The 20886-nt window shown below is 45.9% G+C and overlaps 1 protein-coding gene across 1 annotated transcript in view; it reads right to left on the reverse strand.

Annotated features, from left to right (window-relative positions):
• The window catches only part of LOC115416745 (pituitary adenylate cyclase-activating polypeptide type I receptor-like), a 46533-nt gene that overhangs the window by 16232 nt on the left and 9415 nt on the right, over nt 1-20886 (reverse strand). The window contains exons 3-8 of the mRNA XM_030130599.1: nt 14837-14944; nt 4104-4204; nt 3921-4018; nt 3712-3844; nt 1511-1664; nt 1347-1407 (exon numbers count right to left, since the gene is read on the reverse strand). Coding sequence (XP_029986459.1) covers nt 1347-1407; nt 1511-1664; nt 3712-3844; nt 3921-4018; nt 4104-4204; nt 14837-14944 — 655 coding nt within the window. The remainder of the gene's footprint in view (nt 1-1346; nt 1408-1510; nt 1665-3711; nt 3845-3920; nt 4019-4103; nt 4205-14836; nt 14945-20886) is intronic.

The following is a 20886-nucleotide window of genomic DNA, read 5'->3' on the forward strand; positions in this document are numbered from 1 at the left end:
AATAGGATATTTTCCCTAGGTGCACATGGACGCAGCTGTCATGTGTAAAACTAGTCCAGTCTGCACATACACCAGTCCTACTGGGACTGCTGTTGGACTGTCCTGTTCTACTGCACAAACAGTCACAGCAGCAAACGCACCAACACTGAAGATCTGGAAACAAATGGAAACTGTCAGTGAAAGCAAACAGGGAAGGATTCTCCTGTTTCTGCTGGAGTTCAATACATTCAACTAATGGTGTGTGTGTGTGGGGGGGTAAAACACAAAGGCTGAAGTCAATCCACTGTCCAGTCTGATCTGTGCAGGAACTACAGACTGGACATGTGACCACGGACTGGACTACTCTTTCTCTCCCCCTCTCTCTCTCTCTCTCTCTCTCTCTCCGTACATGCATGTGAGCGTGCAGCATGGGGAAGCCCCGCCCCTCAGTGACAGACAGCTGTCACAGAAGCGTCATCAGACTCCACACATACAAAACCATGACGCACTATTACCAGGAAATGCAGACGCTAGATAACTGGTGTTTTTATACAGCCCTTTTCTTTTACAGTCCTATGCAGAACAGGAATTTTTTTTTTTTTTTTTTAAGTAAAAAGGGCAATTTTTCTACGAGGCAAAAAGGGCAGGGGCTCAAGCCCCCTTTGGGCCTATGTGTGCACATGCCTGCATGACCCATCTGAGCTGGAGGATGAAGACACAGTCCAACCATGGAGCCATTCTGCTCCTCTGCTTCAGTTTGGGGAATCCAAACTAACTCGTTGTTGTTGTTGTTGTTGTTGTTGTTGTTGTTGTTGCTGTTGTTGTTGTTGTTGTTGTTGCTGTTGTTGTTGTTGTTGCTGTTGCTGTTGTTGTTGCTGTTGTTGTTGCTGTTGCTGTTGTTGTTGTTGCTGTTGTTGTTGTTGTTGCTGTTGCTGTTGTTGTTGCTGTTGTTGTTGCTGTTGCTGTTGTTGTTGTTGCTGTTGTTGTTGTTGTTGCTGTTGTTGTTGTTGTTGTTGCTGTTGTTGTTGTTGTTGTTGCTGTTGTTGTTGCTGTTGTTGTTGTTGTTGTTGCTGTTGCTGTTGTTGTTGTTGTTGCTGTTGCTGTTGTTGTTGTTGTTGTTGTTGTTGCTGTTGTTGTTGTTGTTGTTGCTGTTGCTGTTGTTGTTGTTGTTGCTGTTGTTGTTGTTGTTGTTGCTGTTGTTGTTGTTGTTGTTGTTGTTGTTGCTGTTGTCAGAGTCTGTGTTACATCTGTTCAGTTAGAATCAACAGATCATCCTGTTCTTCTGTGATGTTCTCTGTTCTAGTCGATGTTTGGAGGTGTTTGTTTGTGTGTGTATTTGTTTGTTTGTTGTTTTCCGTGCGTCTCACCCTCTGTCGTCGTAGAAGTTCCTGCTGAGGATCCAGGCTGTGATGATGGAGGTGGGCAGACCTGAAGCACAAACAGGAACCCACAGTGAATGGAGAACCCACGCAGAACACAGAACGCAGACAGCGGACGGAACGTGTACCCACCAGACAGAACGTGTACCCACCCCATCCGATCAGCAGGTAGCACCAGAAGAACTTGTTGTGGAAGACGAAGGTGAGTGCCAGCAGCGTCTGCAGGTACAGCCCCTCCACCAGCAGCCAGAAGTAGTTAGCCAGGATACTGAAGTGGAAGAAGGCCACAGCCGCCTTACAGGAGGGCTGGAGAACCACCAGGAGAACATGAAGAACAGCAAGAGAACACCAAGAACACAGAGAACATCAAGAACAGGGATAACACCAAGAACACAGAGAACACAGAGAACACATAGAACACAGAGAACACCAAGAACACAGAGAACACCAAGAACACAGAGAACACCAAGAACACATAGAACACAGAGAACACCAAGAACACAGAGAACACCAAGAACACAGAGAACACCAAGAACACATAGAACACAGAGAACACCAAGAACACAGAGAACACCAAGAACACATAGAACACAGAGAACACCAAGAACACAGAGAACACCAAGAACACATAGAACACAGAGAACACCAAGAACACAGAGAACACAGAGAACACCAAGAACACATAGAACACCAAGAACACCAAGAACACATAGAACACAGAGAACACCAAGAACACAGAGAACACCAAGAACACATAGAACACAGAGAACACCAAGAACACAGAGAACACCAAGAACACATAGAACACAGAGAACACCAAGAACACAGAGAACACCAAGAACACATAGAACACAGAGAACACCAAGAACACAGAGAACACAGAGAACACCAAGAACACATAGAACACCAAGAACACAGAGAAAACCAAGAACACAGAGAACACCAAGAACACATAGAACACCAAGAACACAGAGAAAACCAAGAACACAGAGAACACCAAGAACACATAGAACACAGAGAACACCAAGAACACAGAGAACACAGAGAACACCAAGAACACATAGAACACCAAGAACACAGAGAACACAGAGAACACAGAGAACACAGAGAACACCAAGAACACATAGAACACCAAGAACACAGAGAAAACCAAGAACACAGAGAACACCAAGAACACATAGAACACAGAGAACACAGAGAACACCAAGAACACGGAGAACACCAAGAACACAGAAAACATCAAGAACATCAAGAACACAGATAACATCAAGAACACAGAAAACATCAAGAACACAGAGAACACCAAGAACATCAAGAACACATAGAACACAGAGAACACCAAGAACACAGAGAACACAGAGAACACCAAGAACACATAGAACACCAAGAACACAGAGAACACCAAGAACACATAGAACACCAAGAACACAGAGAAAACCAAGAACACAGAGAACACCAAGAACACATAGAACACAGAGAACACAGAGAACACCAAGAACACGGAGAACACCAAGAACACAGAAAACATCAAGAACATCAAGAACACAGATAACATCAAGAACACAGAAAACATCAAGAACACAGAGAACACCAAGAACATCAAGAACACCAAGAACATGAAGAACACCAAGAACATGAAGAACACCAAGAACACAGAGAACACCAAGAACATGAAGAACACCAAGAACACAGAGACCAAGAACATCAAGAACACCAAGAACACAGAGAACACCAAGAACACAGAGAACAACAAGAACACAGAGAACACCAAGAACCAAGAGTCAGGAGGACTTCAAGATGGTCTATGTCCCTATGTGGTCCCTATGTGGTCCCTATGTGGTCCATGTGTGGTCCATGTCCCTGTGTGGTCCCTATGTGGTCCATGTGTGGTCCATGTCCCTGTGTGGTCCCTATGTGGTCCATGTGTGGTCCATGTCCCTATGTGGTCCCTATGTGGTCCATGTGTGGTCCATGTCCCTGTGTGGTCCCTATGTGGTCCATGTGTGGTCCCTGTGTGGTCCATGTCCCTGTGTGGTCCCTGTGCAGTCCCTGTGTGGTCCCTGTGTGGTCCATGTCCCTATGTGGTCCATGTGTGGTCCATGTGTGGTCCATGTCCCTGTGTGGTCCCTATGTGGTCCATGTGTGGTCCATGTGTGGTCCATGTCCCTGTGTGGTCCCTATGTGGTCCATGTGTGGTCCATGTGTGGTCCATGTCCCTGTGTGGTCCCTATGTGGTCCATGTGTGGTCCCTGTGTGGTCCATGTCCCTGTGTGGTCCCTATGTGGTCCATGTGTGGTCCCTGTGTGGTCCATGTCCCTGTGTGGTCCCTGTGCAGTCCCTGTGTGGTCCTCACCGTGGACATGAAGCAGTGGTCCAGGTCCTCGTCAGAGAACAGGACTCTGTCTTTGATGAAGACGGCGCTGGCCCTCAGGATGAAGGACAGGAACAGGTTGATGTGGATGTAGTTCCTGGTGCAGTGGAACTTCCTGTGGGTTCAGAGTCCGCTTCAGCTCCAGAACCACCTCCACCTCTACACCTGGACTTTGGTTCCGTCAGTCTTACCTGAACGCCGCGAAGACGAAGATGGCCGATATGAGGGAGGCCAGGGACGTGGCGTACCCGGCCGTGTAGACCTGCCTGAAGTTGGAGAAGTACGTGGTCTGGGAACCGAAGGAGACGGGACAGAGGTTTTAGAAGATGTAACCATGACAACAGGAGGACCGATCCTTTCACTGCGGTCTTTACCTGGGGATCGTCTTCTTCGTGTTCCGCGAACGCACAGGCGTCCTCGTACGCCGGCTGGACGTCAGACCATCCGTCCTCCGTACACGACCTGGAGACGGAACCTGATGAGAGACAGAGTTTGGACGAGCGGCTCAGAGACCGAACGAAGCCAACGCCCAGGAAAGCAGACCACACCCCCCTTCTGAAGGTCCCACCCACCACAGACAGACTGACAGCTGGACAGACCAACCCCTGCTCAGAGACTCTACTGCAGGGGCCGGACCAGTCAAATAAGAACAGAATAGTCCAGAAATAGACAACGTCAAATGTTCTCTTTGTTTTGGTGTAAAAAAAATTTACATTTACAAACATTCCAGATAAAAAGATGTGAATTACTTTAAAAAAAACAAAAAAAACAGAAATTTGTTAAGTCTGGGCTCCGTGTGGGGACTCTCTCCTGTATCTGTGAACATAAACGTGTGTGTGAAGCAGGTTTCAGAGGTGGACTGGTCCAGGTTTCAGAGGTGGACTGGTCCAGGTCTCAGATGTGGACGGGTCCAGGTCTCAGATGTGGACTGGTCCAGGTTTCAGAGGTGGACTGGTCCAGGTTTCAGAGGTGGACTGGTCCAGGTCTCAGATGTGGACTGGTCCAGGTTTCAGAGGTGGACTGGTCCAGGTCTCAGAGGTGGACTGGTCCAGGTTTCAGAGGTGGACTGGTCCAGGTCTCAGAGGTGGACTGGTCCAGGTTTCAGAGGTGGACTGGTCCAGGTTTCAGAGGTGGACTGGTCCAGGTCTCAGAGGTGGACTGGTCCAGGTCTCAGAGGTGGACTGGTCCAGGTCTCAGAGGTGGACTGGTCCATCACCCAGGTGGTTGGACAGCTCCTCGGTGGCAGAGCACCAGGGGTGGATGAGGTCCACCCTGAGTCCCTTCAGTCTCAGGATGTGCAGGACTGTCCTGGTGGACTCGTCTCTGTAACATGGCGTGGCAGTTAGGGACAGTCCCTCTGGATTGGTAGACCGGGGTGGTGGTCCCCCCTTTTAAAAAGTGGGACTGGAGGATGTGCTCCAACCACAGGGGGTCCCACTCCTCAGCCTCCAGGGGAAAGTCTGTTCCAGGTACTGGAGAGGAGGATCTGACTGACAGTCGAACCTCGGATCCAGGAGGAACAATGTGGTTTTGGTCCCGGTCCTGGAACACTGGACCAGGTCTACACTCTCCATCAGGTGCTCGAGGGTTCATGGGAGTTCGCCCAACCGGTCCACATGTGTTCTGTGGATTTGGAGAAGGCGTTGGACTGTGTCCCTCGTGGTATCCTGTGGGGGGTGCTTTGGGAGTATGGGGTCCAGGGCCCTCTGTTAAGGCCAGTCCAGTCCTTGTATGACCGAAGCAGGAGTCTGGTTCACAGTCAGTCAGACCTGTTCCAGGTGCATGTGGGACTCCTGCAGGACTGCCCTGTGGCACCGGTTCTGTTCGTAATTTTTATGGACAGAACTTCTAGGTGCAGCCAGGGACCGGAGGGGGTCCGGTTTGGGCCGGAGGGGGTCCGGTTTGGGGACCACAGGATTTCAGCTCTGCTTTTTGCAGATGACGTTGTCCTGTTGGCCTCATGGAACCTAGACCTTCAGCGTGTCCTGGGGCGGTTTGGACTGGGATGAGGATCAGCACCTCCAAATCTGAGGCCATGGTTCTGGACCAGATAAAGGTGGTCTGCCCTCTGTGGGTCTGTGGAGAGTCTTTGCCCCAAGTGGAGGAGGTCCAGTATCTGGGTCTGGTTCACAGTGAGGGAAGGATGGAGGTTCAGATTGACAGGTGGGTGGGTGGCGGTTCAGATTGACAGGTGGGGGGGTGGAGGTTCAGATTGACAGGTGGGGGGGTGGAGCGTCTGCAGTGCTTGTATGGGTCTGTTGTGGTTCAGAAGGAGCTGAGCCCAAAGGACCAGATCCAGGACCCAAAGGACCAGATCCAGGATACAAGCGGTCCAAATGAGTTTCCTCCGTAGGGTGGGTGGGTCCACCCTTAGGGATAGGGGGAGGAGCTCAGTCATGTGGGAGGAGCTCAGAGTAGCGCTGCTGCTCCTCCACATCCAGAGGAACCAGCTGAGGCGGATCAGACATCTGGTTCAGATTCTCCTGGACTCCTCCCTGGGGAGGTGTTCTGGGCATGTCCCACCAGGAGGAGGAGTCTGAGGAGAGGGAGGGGTCTGGGCATCCCTGCTTAGACTGTTACCCATGTGACCCGGCCCCAGATCAGAGGAAGAGGATGAATGGTGTGAATTTGTTTCCTGTCCAGGCTCCATGTGGGGACTCTCTCCTGTATCTGTGAATATAAACTTGTGTGTGTGTTTCCTGTCCAGGCTCCATGTGGGCCCTTGTGTGGGCGTGTCCTGGGGTGGAATGCTCGGTGTCTGCGGACGTTTGCAGATGCAGATGTCAGTGGGCGGTGGATGAGTCGTAGGAGGTTTCTGCCGGTTGTGTGGTGGGCGGAGCCTCGGGGCCCGGCGGACCCGTCGGTTCGGTCGAGGCCGGGAGCTTAAGGAGCTCCGCCCACTCCCTCCCTCCGTCCTCCGCATCTCCGCTGTGAACTCTTTGATTTTCCATTTCAGTTTGTTCTGGCTCAAATCCACAGGGTTCCACTTCCACCCGCCGTGAGTTATGAGGTCAGAGAAACAGACCTACGCCTCCGACAACTGAGAACGGAGAACGTACACGGAACGCACAGGCATCTGCAGAAATATGAGCCTGTGCACATACAGAACGGAACACAGAGCAGAACAGAACACAGAACACAACACAGAACAGAACACAGAACAGAACAGAACACAGAACAGAACACAGAACAGAACACAGAACAGAACACAGCACAGAACACAGAACAGAACACAGAACAGAACACAGAACAGAACAGAACACAGAACAGAACAGAACAAAGAACAGAACAGAACACAGAACAGAACAGAACAAAGAACAGAACAGAACAAAGAACAGAACAGAACACAGAACAGAACAGAACACAGAACAGAACAGAACAAAGAACAGAACAGAACAAAGAACAGAACAGAACACAGAACAGAACAGAACAAAGAACAGAACAGAACACAGAACAGAACAGAACAAAGAACAGAACAGAACAAAGAACAGAACAGAACACAGAACAGAACAGAACAGAACACAGAACAGAACACAGAACAGAACACAGAACAGAACAGAACACAGAACAGAACACAGAACAGAACACAGAACAGAACAGAACAGAACAGAACACAGAACAGAACAGAACAGAACACAGAACAGAACAGAACACAGAACAGAACACAGAACAGAACACAGAACAGAACAGAACAGAACACAGAACAGAACAGAACAGAACACAGAACAGAACACAGAACACAGAACAGAACACAGAACACAGAACAGAACACAGAACAGAACACAGAACAGAACAGAGAAACATATCTCTGCTTCTGTTTCTGTGTTCTGTTCTGTTCTGTGTTCTGTTCTGTTCTGTTCTGTTCTGTGTTCTGTGTTCTGTTCCCCTTTGTGTTCTGCAGAGGCTGGTTCTGCTGCAGATGGCTGCTGTACATTCAGTGTATGTCATGAAACGGTACCAGTTCCACCAGTGTGTCCACACCAGTGTGCTGTGGTACAGAACTGTTCTGTGGGAAATGATCTAATTTCATCTGACTGGTTCTGTAAGTACATGTAGATCCATACGACTGCACACACCTGTGTTCCACTCCACAACAACAGTTTGTTTTTTCTCTTTGAAAAATAAAAGTGAATCGGTCCTGATGCGGAGCCTTCTGTTGATGACCCCCCCCCCAGTAGTGACGCTCAGATGAACCAGTTCCCTGTGAACCCCAGGTATCAGGTTGGACAGGTGGACATCTGCCTCCCATACTGTTCTACAGCTGACCTCAACCCGGTGGTCTGTCTGAAGGGTCACTGATGCACCCCCAATGTGCCCCCCCCCCTCCCCCCGAAAAAAAGACAGACCCAGGGCAGCTGAGGAACGTTCATGTGTGTTTCTTCAGTTCCTGTGAGAATATGATCTGTGTTGACCTGAACCGGCCCAGGTCCACCACTGACAACGCAAACGCAGACCAGAGGAAAAAAACACACACTTTTTTCAGGAAACAAAAAAAACGCTGAGTTTTTTTATGGTGTGGTTTTTGTTGTTGTTGTCAGGTGACCTTCATGTCATAACAGAGGGCGGGATTATCTGCAGATAGACTGAAGGACTCCTCCTTCTTCTCACCATTTAATGTGAAAAGTCTAAATCTAAACATCTGCAGATAGCAGGTCGGTTTCATCGTATAGTTGTCCTGTCCAAAACTGAACTGCTGCTCTTCCCAGCTAAGCCAACCATACAGTAGGACATCTCCATCACTATTGACTCCATACCTCTGGCTCCTACCAGTGGAGTACGTAACCTGGGAGTCATGATTGATAATCAGTTGACCTTCACAGATCACGTTGCCTCTGTCACCCGATCATGTGGTTTCACTCTGTTCAACCTAAGAAAGATCAGGCCATACCTAACCCAACAGGCCACCCAGCTCCTGGTGCAGACTATGGTTATCTCCACCCAGCTCCTGGTGCAGACTATGGTTATCTCCACCCAGCTCCTGGTGCAGACTATGGTTATCTCCACCCAGCTCCTGGTGCAGACTATGGTTATCTCCACCCAGCTCCTGGTGCAGACTATGGTTATCTCCACCCAGCTCCTGGTGCAGACTATGGTTATCTCCTCCTTGACTACTGCAGTGCTCTTCTAACGGGCCTCCCAGCTTGTGTTGTCCAACCACTACAGATGGTCCAGAATGCAGCAGCGCGTCTGGTCTTCAATCAGCCTAAAAGGGCACATGTCACCCCCTTACTCACCCTAAAAGGGCACATGTCCCCCCCTTACTCACCCTAAAAGGGCACATGTCACCCCCTTACTCACCCTAAAAGGGCACATGTCCCCCCCTTACTCACCCTAAAAGGGCACATGTCACCCCCTTACTCCCCCTAAAAGGGCTCATGTCCCCCCCTTACTCACCCTAAAAGGGCACATGTCACCCCCTTACTCACCCTAAAACGGCACATGTCCCCCCCTTACTCACCCTAAAAGGGCACATGTCCCCCCCTTACTCACCCTAAAAGGGCACATGTCACCCCCTTACTCCCCCTAAAAGGGCTCATGTCCCCCCCTTACTCACCCTAAAAGGGCACATGTCACCCCCTTACTCACCCTAAAAGGGCATATGTCCCCCCCTTACTCACCCTAAAAGGGCACATGTCCCCCCCTTACTCCCCCTAAAAGGGCACATGTCCCCCCCTTACTCCCCCTAAAAGGGCACGTCCCCCCCTTACTCACCCTAAAAGGGCACATGTCCCCCCCTTACTCCCCCTAAAAGGGCACATGTCCCCCCCTTACTCACCCTAAAAGGGCACATGTCACCCCCTTACTCACCCTAAAAGGGCACATGTCCCCCCCTTACTCACCCTAAAAGGGCACATGTCACCCCCTTACTCACCCTAAAAGGGCACATGTCACCCCCTTACTCATTGAGTTCCACTGGTCTACCCATAGCTGCCCACATCAAATTCAAATCTTTAATCCTAGCCTACAGAATCCTCCGTGGGTCTGCTCCTGTCTACTTAGGTGCACTAATAAAAGCTTATGTCGCCCCACGACCACTCCGCTCGTCTGGGGAACGTAGTCTGGTGGTCCCCAGACCTTGTACAAGACAATCCAGGCTCTTTTCATGGGTCGTTCCACGTTGGTGGAACGCTCTACCAAGTGCTACAAGAACAGAGTCATCCCTGCCTATCTTCAAGAAGCTCCTGCAGACCCAGCTCTTCCGAGAGCACCTCCTGTCCTAACACTTTCAAACATTCCATTTTAAATATTCTAATAAGGTTTTTCCCAGGATAACCACAGATTCATCCAGGATTATCTCTGGACCTGCTGCGGTGGTCCTGCCTCTCTCCTCCCCTCATCATCACCCCTCACTTATCCTCAACTGCCTCCATGTGTCTCCCCCTACTCCCCCCTACTCCCCCTCTCCCCCAGTCTCTCTCTCTTTTTCCCCTTCTCTACTCTCTCTCTTTAACCCCAGCTGCTCCTGTCAGTCGTCCCTCCTCCTCAGTCTGGTTCTGCTCCAGGTTTCTGCTGTTAAAGGTCCTGTTTCCTTCCACTGTCTCCATCACTAGTGTTTGCTCCTGGAGGATTCTGTTGGTTTCTGTAAATTGGCTTCAGTCTGGTTTGGACCAACTCTATATATAGTGTCATGAGAGAACTTTTTTTGTGATCTGGCGCTATATAAATAAAATTTGATTGATTGAGGGATTTAATTGGTTTTCCCTGTAAGTCGCTTTGGAAAAAAGCATCTGCCAAATGGATAAACAGAAACATAAACATAGTTATACTTACAATTATAGTTATACTTCTAATTATAGTTATACTTCTAATTATAGTTATATTTACAATTATAGTTATACTTCTAATTATAGTTATATTTACAATTATAGTTATACTTCTAATTATAGTTATATTTACAATTATAGTTATACTTCTAATTATAGTTATACTTCTAATTATAGTTATACTTCTAATTATAGTTATATTTACAATTATAGTTATACTTCTAATTATAGTTATACTTACAATTATAGTTATACTTCTAATTATAGTTATACTTCTAATTATAGTTATACTTCTAATTATAGTTATACTTCTAATTATAGTTATATTTACAATTATAGTTATACTTCTAATTATAGTTATACTTACAATTATAGTTATACTTCTAATTATAGTTATACTTCTAATTATAGTTATACTTCTAATTATAGTTATATTTACAATTATAGTTATACTTCTAATTATAGTTATACTTCTAATTATAGTTATACTTCTAATTATAGTTATACTTCTAATTATAGTTATATTTACAATTATAGTTATACTTCTAATTATAGTTATACTTCTAATTATAGTTATACTTCTAATTATAGTTATATTTACAATTATAGTTATACTTCTAATTATAGTTATACTTCTAATTATAGTTATACTTCTAATTATAGTTATACTTCTAATTATAGTTATACTTCTAATTATAGTTATATTTACAATTATAGTTATACTTCTAATTATAGTTATACTTCTAATTATAGTTATACTTCTAATTATAGTTATACTTACAATTATAGTTATACTTCTAATTATAGTTATACTTCTAATTATACTTATATTTCTAATTATAGTTATACTTACAATTATAGTTATACTTACAATTATAGTTATACTTCTAATTATAGTTATACTTACAATTATAGTTATACTTACAATTATAGTTATACTTCTAATTATAGTTATACTTACAATTATAGTTATACTTACAATTATAGTTATACTTCTAATTATAGTTATACTTACAATTATAGTTATACTTACAATTATAGTTATACTTCTAATTATAGTTATACTTACAATTATAGTTATACTTCTAATTATAGTTATACTTCTAATTATAGTTATACTTCTAATTATAGTTATACTTACAATTATAGTTATACTTCTAATTATAGTTATACTTACAATTATAGTTATACTTCTAATTATAGTTATACTTCTAATTATAGTTATACTTCTAATTATAGTTATACTTACAATTATAGTTATACTTACAATTGTAGTTATACTTCTAATTATAGTTATACTTACAATTATAGTTATACTTCTAATTATAGTTATACTTACAATTATAGTTATACTTACAATTATAGTTATACTTCTAATTATAGTTATACTTACAATTATAGTTATACTTCTAATTATAGTTATACTTACAATTGTAGTTATACTTACAATTATAGTTATACTTCTAATTATAGTTATACTTACAATTATAGTTATACTTACAATTATAGTTATACTTCTAATTATAGTTATACTTACAATTATAGTTATATTTACAATTATAGTTATACTTCTAATTATAGTTATACTTCTAATTATAGTTATACTTACAATTATAGTTATACTTACAATTATAGTTATACTTCTAATTATAGTTATACTTCTAATTATAGTTATACTTACAATTATAGTTATACTTACAATTATAGTTATACTTCTAATGATAGTTATACTTCTAATTATAGTTATACTTCTAATTATAGTTATACTTACAATTATAGTTATACTTCTAATTATAGTTATACTTACAATTATAGTTATATTTACAATTATAGTTATACTTCTAATTATAGTTATACTTCTAATTATAGTTATACTTCTAATTATAGTTATACTTCTAATTATAGTTATATTTACAATTATAGTTATACTTCTAATTATAGTTATACTTCTAATTATAGTTATATTTACAATTATAGTTATACTTCTAATTATAGTTATACTTACAATTATAGTTATACTTCTAATTATAGTTATACTTCTAATTATACTTATATTTCTAATTATAGTTATACTTACAATTATAGTTATACTTACAATTATAGTTATACTTCTAATTATAGTTATACTTACAATTATAGTTATACTTACAGTTATAGTTATACTTCTAATTATAGTTATACTTACAATTATAGTTATACTTACAATTATAGTTATACTTCTAATGATAGTTATACTTACAATTATAGTTATACTTACAATTATAGTTATACTTCTAATTATAGTTATACTTACAATTATAGTTATACTTACAATTATAGTTATACTTCTAATTATAGTTATACTTACAATTATAGTTATACTTCTAATTATAGTTATACTTACAATTATAGTTATACTTACAATTATAGTTATACTTCTAATTATAGTTATACTTACAATTATAGTTATACTTCTAATTATAGTTATACTTACAATTGTAGTTATACTTCTAATTATAGTTATACTTACAATTATAGTTATACTTACAATTGTAGTTATACTTACAATTGTAGTTATACTTACAATTATAGTTATACTTACAATTGTAGTTATACTTACAATTATAGTTATACTTACAATTATAGTTATACTTACAATTATAGTTATACTTACAATTATAGTTATACTTACAATTATAGTTATACTTCTAATTATAGTTATACTTACAATTATAGTTATACTTACAATTGTAGTTATACTTACAATTGTAGTTATACTTACAATTATAGTTATACTTCTAATTATAGTTATACTTACAATTGTAGTTATACTTCTAATTATAGTTATACTTCTAATTATAGTTATACTTACAATTATAGTTATACTTCTAATTATAGTTATACTTCTAATTATAGTTATACTTCTAATTATAGTTATACTTACAATTATAGTTATACTTACAATTATAGTTATACTTCTAATTATAGTTATACTTACAATTATAGTTATACTTCTAATTATAGTTATACTTCTAATTATAGTTATACTTACAATTATAGTTATACTTCTAATTATAGTTATACTTCTAATTATAGTTATACTTACAATTATAGTTATACTTCTAATTATAGTTATACTTACAATTGTAGTTATACTTCTAATTATAGTTATACTTACAATTATAGTTATACTTCTAATTATAGTTATACTTCTAATTATAGTTATACTTACAATTATAGTTATACTTCTAATTATAGTTATACTTACAATTATAGTTATACTTACAATTATAGTTATATTTACAATTATAGTTATACTTCTAATTATAGTTATACTTCTAATTATAGTTATACTTACAATTATAGTTATACTTACAATTATAGTTATACTTCTAATTATAGTTATACTTCTAATTATAGTTATACTTACAATTATAGTTATACTTACAATTATAGTTATACTTCTAATGATAGTTATACTTCTAATTATAGTTATACTTCTAATTATAGTTATACTTACAATTATAGTTATACTTACAATTATAGTTATACTTCTAATTATAGTTATACTTACAATTATAGTTATACTTAAAATTATAGTTATACTTACAATTATAGTTATACTTCTAATTATAGTTATACTTCTAATTATAGTTATACTTACAATTATAGTTATACTTCTAATTATAGTTATACTTCTAATGATAGTTATACTTACAATTATAGTTATACTTCTAATTATAGTTATACTTACAATTATAGTTATACTTCTAATTATAGTTATACTTCTAATTATAGTTATACTTACAATTATAGTTATACTTCTAATTATAGTTATACTTCTAATGATAGTTATACTTACAATTATAGTTATACTTCTAATTATAGTTATACTTACAATTATAGTTATACTTACAATTATAGTTATACTTCTAATTATAGTTATACTTCTAATGATAGTTCTAGACATTTCACCTGTATCTGTTCACCTGGTCTGGTCCACCTGGTCCACCTGATATGGTTTTCCTGGTCCACCTGGGCTGGTCTACCTGGTCCACCTGGTCTGGTTTACCTGGTCTGGTCCACCTGGTCTGGTCTACCTGGTCTACCTGGTCTGGTTTACCTGGTTTACCTTGTCCACCTGGTCTGGTCCACCTGGTCTGGTTTACCTGGTCTGGTCCACCTGGTCTGGTCCACCTGGTCTGGTCTACCTGGTCTGGTTTACCTGGTCTGGTCCACCTGGTCTGGTCTACCTGGTCTGGTTTACCTGGTTTACCTTGTCCACCTGGTCTGGTTTACCTGGTCTGGTCTACCTGGTCTGGTTTACCTGGTCTGGTTTACCTGGTCCACCTGGTTTGCTTTACCTTGGTTGTTGTCAAACAGCTGGGACACGTCGGTGCAGGACACATTGACCACCTGACCCACTTCAGCGCTGGTCCAACAGCGAATGTCGTCCCAGTGAGTTGGACAACCTGAGACAGGTGAGGACACAGTTCAGGTGAGGACAGAGGACAGGTGAAGACACAGGACAGGTGAGGACACAGTTCAGGTGAGGACAGGTGAGGACAGAGTTCAGGTGAGGACAGAAGACAGGTGAGGACACAGTTCAGGTGAGGACAGAGGACAGGTGAGGACACAGGACAGGTGAGGACAGAGGACAGCTGAGGACACAGGACAGGTGAGGACACAGTTCAGGTGAGGACAGAGGACAGGTGAGGACAGGTGAGGACAGAGATCAGGTGAGGACACAGGACAGGTGAGGACAGAGTTCAGGTGAGGACAGAAGACAGGTGAGGACACAGTTCAGGTGAGGACAGAGGACAGCTGAGGACACAGGACAGGTGAGGACACAGTTCAGGTGAGGACACAGGACAGGTGAGGACACAGTTCAGGTGAGGACACAGGACAGGTGAGGACAGAGGACAGGTGAGGACACAGTTCAGGTGAGGACAGGTGAGGACAGAGTTCAGGTGAGGACAGAAGACAGGTGAGGACACAGGACAGGTGAGGACAGTGGACAGGTGAGGACACAGTTCAGGTGAGGACAGATGACAGGTGAGGACAGGTGAGGACAGGTGAGGACAGGTGAGGACAGATGACAGGTGAGGACAGGTGAGGACAGAGGACAGGTGAGGACACAGGACAGGTGAGGACACAGGACAGGTGAGGACAGGTGAGGACAGATGACAGGTGAGGACAGGTGAGGACAGAGATCAGGTGAGGACACAGGACAGGTGAGGACACAGTTCAGGTGAGGACAGAGGACAGGTGAGGACACAGGACAGGTGAGGACACAGTTCAGGTGAGGACAGGTGAGGACAGAGTTCAGGTGAGGACAGAAGACAGGTGAGGACAGAGGACAGGTGAGGACAGGTGAGGACAGAGATCAGGTGAGGACACAGGACAGGTGAGGACACAGTTCAGGTGAGGACAGAGGACAGGTGAGGACAGAGGAACGGTGAGGACACAGGACAGGTGAGGACAGGTGAGGACAGAGATCAGGTGAGGACACAGGACAGGTGAGGACACAGTTCAGGTGAGGACAGAGGACAGGTGAGGACACAGGACAGGTGAGGACAGAGGACAGGTGAGGACACAGTTCAGGTGAGGACACAGGACAGGTGAGGACACAGTTCAGGTGAGGACAGAGGACAGGTGAGGACACAGGACAGGTGAGGACAGAGGACAGGTGAGGACACAGTTCAGGTGAGGACACAGGACAGGTGAGGACACAGTTCAGGTGAGGACAGGTGAGGACAGAGTTCAGGTGAGGACAGAAGACAGGTGAGGACACAGGACAGGTGAGGACAGTGGACAGGTGAGGACACAGTTCAGGTGAGGACAGAGGACAGGTGAGGACAGGTGAGGACAGATGACAGGTGAGGACAGGTGAGGACACAGGACAGGTGAGGACAGGTGAGGACAGAGGACAGGTGAGGACACAATTCAGGTGAGGACAGAGGACAGGTGAGGACACAGGACAGGTGAGGACAGAGGACAGGTGAGGACACAGTTCAGGTGAGGACACAGGACAGGTGAGGACACAGTTCAGGTGAGGACAGGTGAGGACAGAGTTCAGGTGAGGACAGAAGACAGGTGAGGACACAGGACAGGTGAGGACAGTGGACAGGTGAGGACACAGTTCAGGTGAGGACAGAGGACAGGTGAGGACAGGTGAGGACAGATGACAGGTGAGGACAGGTGAGGACACAGGACAGGTGAGGACACAGGACAGGTGAGGACAGGTGAGGACAGAGGACAGGTGAGGACACAGGACAGGTGAGGACAGAGGACTGGTGAGGACAGGTGAGGACAGATGACAGGTGAGGACAGATGACAGGTGAGGACAGGTGAGGACAGAGATCAGGTGAGGACACAGGACAGGTGAGGACACAGTTCAGGTGAGGACAGGTGAGGACAGAGTTCAGGTGAGGACAGAAGACAGGTGAGGACACAGTTCAGGTGAGGACACAGTTCAGGTGAGGACACAGGACAGGTGAGGACAGAGGACAGGTGAGGACACAGGACAGGTGAGGACAGAGATCAGGTGAGGACACAGGACAGGTGAGGACACAGTTCAGGTGAGGACAGGTGAGGACAGAGATCAGGTGAGGACACAGGACAGGTGAGGACACAGTTCAGGTGAGGACAGAGGACAGGTGAGGACACAGGACAGGTGAGGACAGAGGACAGGTGAGGACACAGTTCAGGTGAGGACACAGTTCAGGTGAGGACACAGGACAGGTGAGGACACAGTTCAGGTGAGGACACAGTTCAGGTGAGGACAGAGGACTGGTGAGGACAGGTGAGGACAGATGACAGGTGAGGACAGATGACAGGTGAGGACAGGTGAGGACAGAGATCAGGTGAGGACAGAGGACAGGTGAGGACACAGGACAGGTGAGGACAGAGTTCAGGTGAGGACAGAGTTCAGGTGAGGACAGAGGACAGGTGAGGACAGGTGAGGACAGAGGACAGGTGAGGACACAGGACAGGTGAGGACACAGTTCAGGTGAGGACACAGGACAGGTGAGGACACAGTTCAGGTGAGGACACAGTTCAGGTGAGGACAGAGGACAGGTGAGGACACAGGACAGGTGAGGACACAGTTCAGGTGAGGACAGGTGAGGACAGACTTCAGGTGAGGACAGAAGACAGGTGAGGACAGAGGACAGGTGAGGACAGGTGAGGACAGAGATCAGGTGAGGACACAGGACAGGTGAGGACACAGTTCAGGTGAGGACAGAGGACAGGTGAGGACAGGTGAGGACAGAGGACAGGTGAGGACAGAGGAACGGTGAGGACACAGGACAGGTGAGGACAGGTGAGGACAGAGATCAGGTGAGGACACAGGACAGGTGAGGACACAGTTCAGGTGAGGACAGAGGACAGGTGAGGACACAGGACAGGTGAGGACAGAGGACAGGTGAGGACACAGTTCAGGTGAGGACACAGGACAGGTGAGGACACAGTTCAGGTGAGGACAGGTGAGGACAGAGTTCAGGTGAGGACAGAAGACAGGTGAGGACACAGGACAGGTGAGGACAGTGGACAGGTGAGGACACAGTTCAGGTGAGGACAGAGGACAGGTGAGGACAGGTGAGGACAGATGACAGGTGAGGACAGGTGAGGACACAGGACAGGTGAGGACAGGTGAGGACACAGGACAGGTGAGGACACAGGACAGGTGAGGACAGAGGACTGGTGAGGACAGGTGAGGACAGATGACAGGTGAGGACAGATGACAGGTGAGGACAGGTGAGGACAGAGATCAGGTGAGGACACAGGACAGGTGAGGACACAGTTCAGGTGAGGACAGGTGAGGACAGAGTTCAGGTGAGGACAGAAGACAGGTGAGGACAGAGGACAGGTGAGGACAGGTGAGGACACAGGACAGGTGAGGACACAGTTCAGGTGAGGACACAGGACAGGTGAGGACAGAGGACAGGTGAGGACACAGGACAGGTGAGGACAGAGATCAGGTGAGGACACAGGACAGGTGAGGACACAGTTCAGGTGAGGACAGGTGAGGACAGAGATCAGGTGAGGACACAGGACAGGTGAGGACACAGTTCAGGTGAGGACAGAGGACAGGTGAGGACACAGGACAGGTGAGGACAGAGGACAGGTGAGGACACAGTTCAGGTGAGGACACAGTTCAGGTGAGGACACAGGACAGGTGAGGACACAGTTCAGGTGAGGACACAGTTCAGGTGAGGACAGAGGACTGGTGAGGACAGGTGAGGACAGATGACAGGTGAGGACAGATGACAGGTGAGGACAGGTGAGGACAGAGATCAGGTGAGGACAGAGGACAGGTGAGGACACAGGACAGGTGAGGACAGAGTTCAGGTGAGGACAGAGTTCAGGTGAGGACACAGGACAGGTGAGGACAGGTGAGGACAGAGTTCAGGTGAGGACAGAGGACAGGTGAGGACACAGGACAGGTGAGGACAGAGTTCAGGTGAGGACAGAGTTCAGGTGAGGACACAGGACAGGTGAGGACAGGTGAGGACAGAGGACAGGTGAGGACACAGTTCAGGTGAGGACACAGTTCAGGTGAGGACAGCGGACAGGTGAGTTGTGTGTCTGCTGTGTGTTTGTGTTCCTTCATTAGTGCTTAATTAAAGCGTCTCATAACGAGGCCGTCACTCGTGTCGTTGGCGTCAGCTCTGTGTGAGCGGTCGCCATGGCAACGCTGCTCATCAGGTCAAAGACCAGGAACTGAACCAGAGGACCAGGACCTGGACAAGACGACCAGAGGACCAGGACCAGAGGACCAGGACCTGGACTAGAGGACCAGAGGACCAGGACCAGAGGACCAGGACCTGGACAAGAGGACCAGAGGACCAGGACCAGAGGACCAGGACCTGGACAAGAGGACCAGAGGACCAGAGGACCAGGACCTGGACAAGAGGACAAGAGGACCAGAGGACCAGGACCTGGACAAGAGGACCAGAGGACCAGGACCAGAGGACCAGGACCTGGACTAGAGGACCAGAGGACCAGGACCAGAGGACCAGGACCTGGACAAGAGGACCAAAGAACCAGGACCAAAGGACCAGGACCTGGACAAGAGGACCAGAGGACCAGGACCAGAGGACCAGAGGACCAGGACCAGAGGACCAGAGGACCAGAGGACCAGGACCTGGACAAGAGGACCAAAGGACCAGGACCAGAGGACCAGGACCTGGACAAGAGGACCAGAGGACCAGGACCTGGACAAGAGGACCAGAGGACCAGGACCAGAGGACCAGGACCTGGACAAGAGGACCAGAGGACCAGGACCAGAGGACCAGGACCTGGACAAGAGGACCAGAGGACCAGGACCTGGACAAGAGGACCAGAGGACCAGGACCAGAGGACCAGGACCTGGACTAGAGGACCAGAGGACCAGGACCAGAGGACCAGGACCTGGACAAGAGGACCAAAGGACCAGGACCAAAGGACCAGGACCTGGACAAGAGGACCAGAGGACCAGGACCAGAGGACCAGAGGACCAGGACCAGAGGACCAGAGGACCAGGACCTGGACAAGAGGACCAAAGGACCAGGACCAGAGGACCAGGACCTGGACAAGAGGACCAGAGGACCAGGACCTGGACAAGAGGACCAGAGGACCAGGACCTGGACAAGAGGACCAGAGGACCAGGACCAGAGGACCAGGACCTGGACAAGAGGACCAGAGGACCAGGACCTGGACAAGAGGACCAGAGGACCAGGACCAGAGGACCAGGACCTGGACTAGAGGACCAGAGGACCAGGACCAGAGGACCAGGACCTGGACAAGAGGACCAAAGGACCAGGACCAAAGGACCAGGACCTGGACAAGAGGACCAGAGGACCAGGACCTGGACAAGAGGACCAGAGGACCAGGACCAGAGGACCAGAGGACCAGGACCAGAGGACCAGAGGACCAGGACCAGGACCAGAGGACCAGGACCTGGACAAGAGGACCAGAGGACCAGGACCAGAGGACCAGGACCTGGACAAGAGGACCAGAGGACCAGGACCTGGACAAGAGGACCAGAGGACCAGGACCAGAGGACCAGGACCTGGACAAGAGGACCAGAGGACCAGGACCAGGACCAGGACCAGAGGACCAGGACCAGAGGACCAGGACCTGGACAAGAGGACCAGAGGACCAGGACCAGAGGACCAGGACCTGGACAAGAGGACCAGAGGACCAGGACCAGGACCAGAGGACCAGGACCTGGACAAGAGGACCAGGACCTGGACAAGAGGACCAGAGGACCAGGACCAGAGGACAAGGACCTGGACAAGAGGACCAGAGGACCAGGACCAGGACCAGGACCAGAGGACCAGGACCTGGACAAGAGGACCAAAGGACCAGGACCAGAGGACCAGGACCTGGACAAGAGGACCAGGACCAGTACCAGAGGACCAGGACCTGG

Source organism: Sphaeramia orbicularis, unplaced genomic scaffold, assembly GCF_902148855.1.
Source record: "Sphaeramia orbicularis unplaced genomic scaffold, fSphaOr1.1, whole genome shotgun sequence".
Classification (NCBI taxonomy): domain Eukaryota; kingdom Metazoa; phylum Chordata; class Actinopteri; order Kurtiformes; family Apogonidae; genus Sphaeramia; species Sphaeramia orbicularis.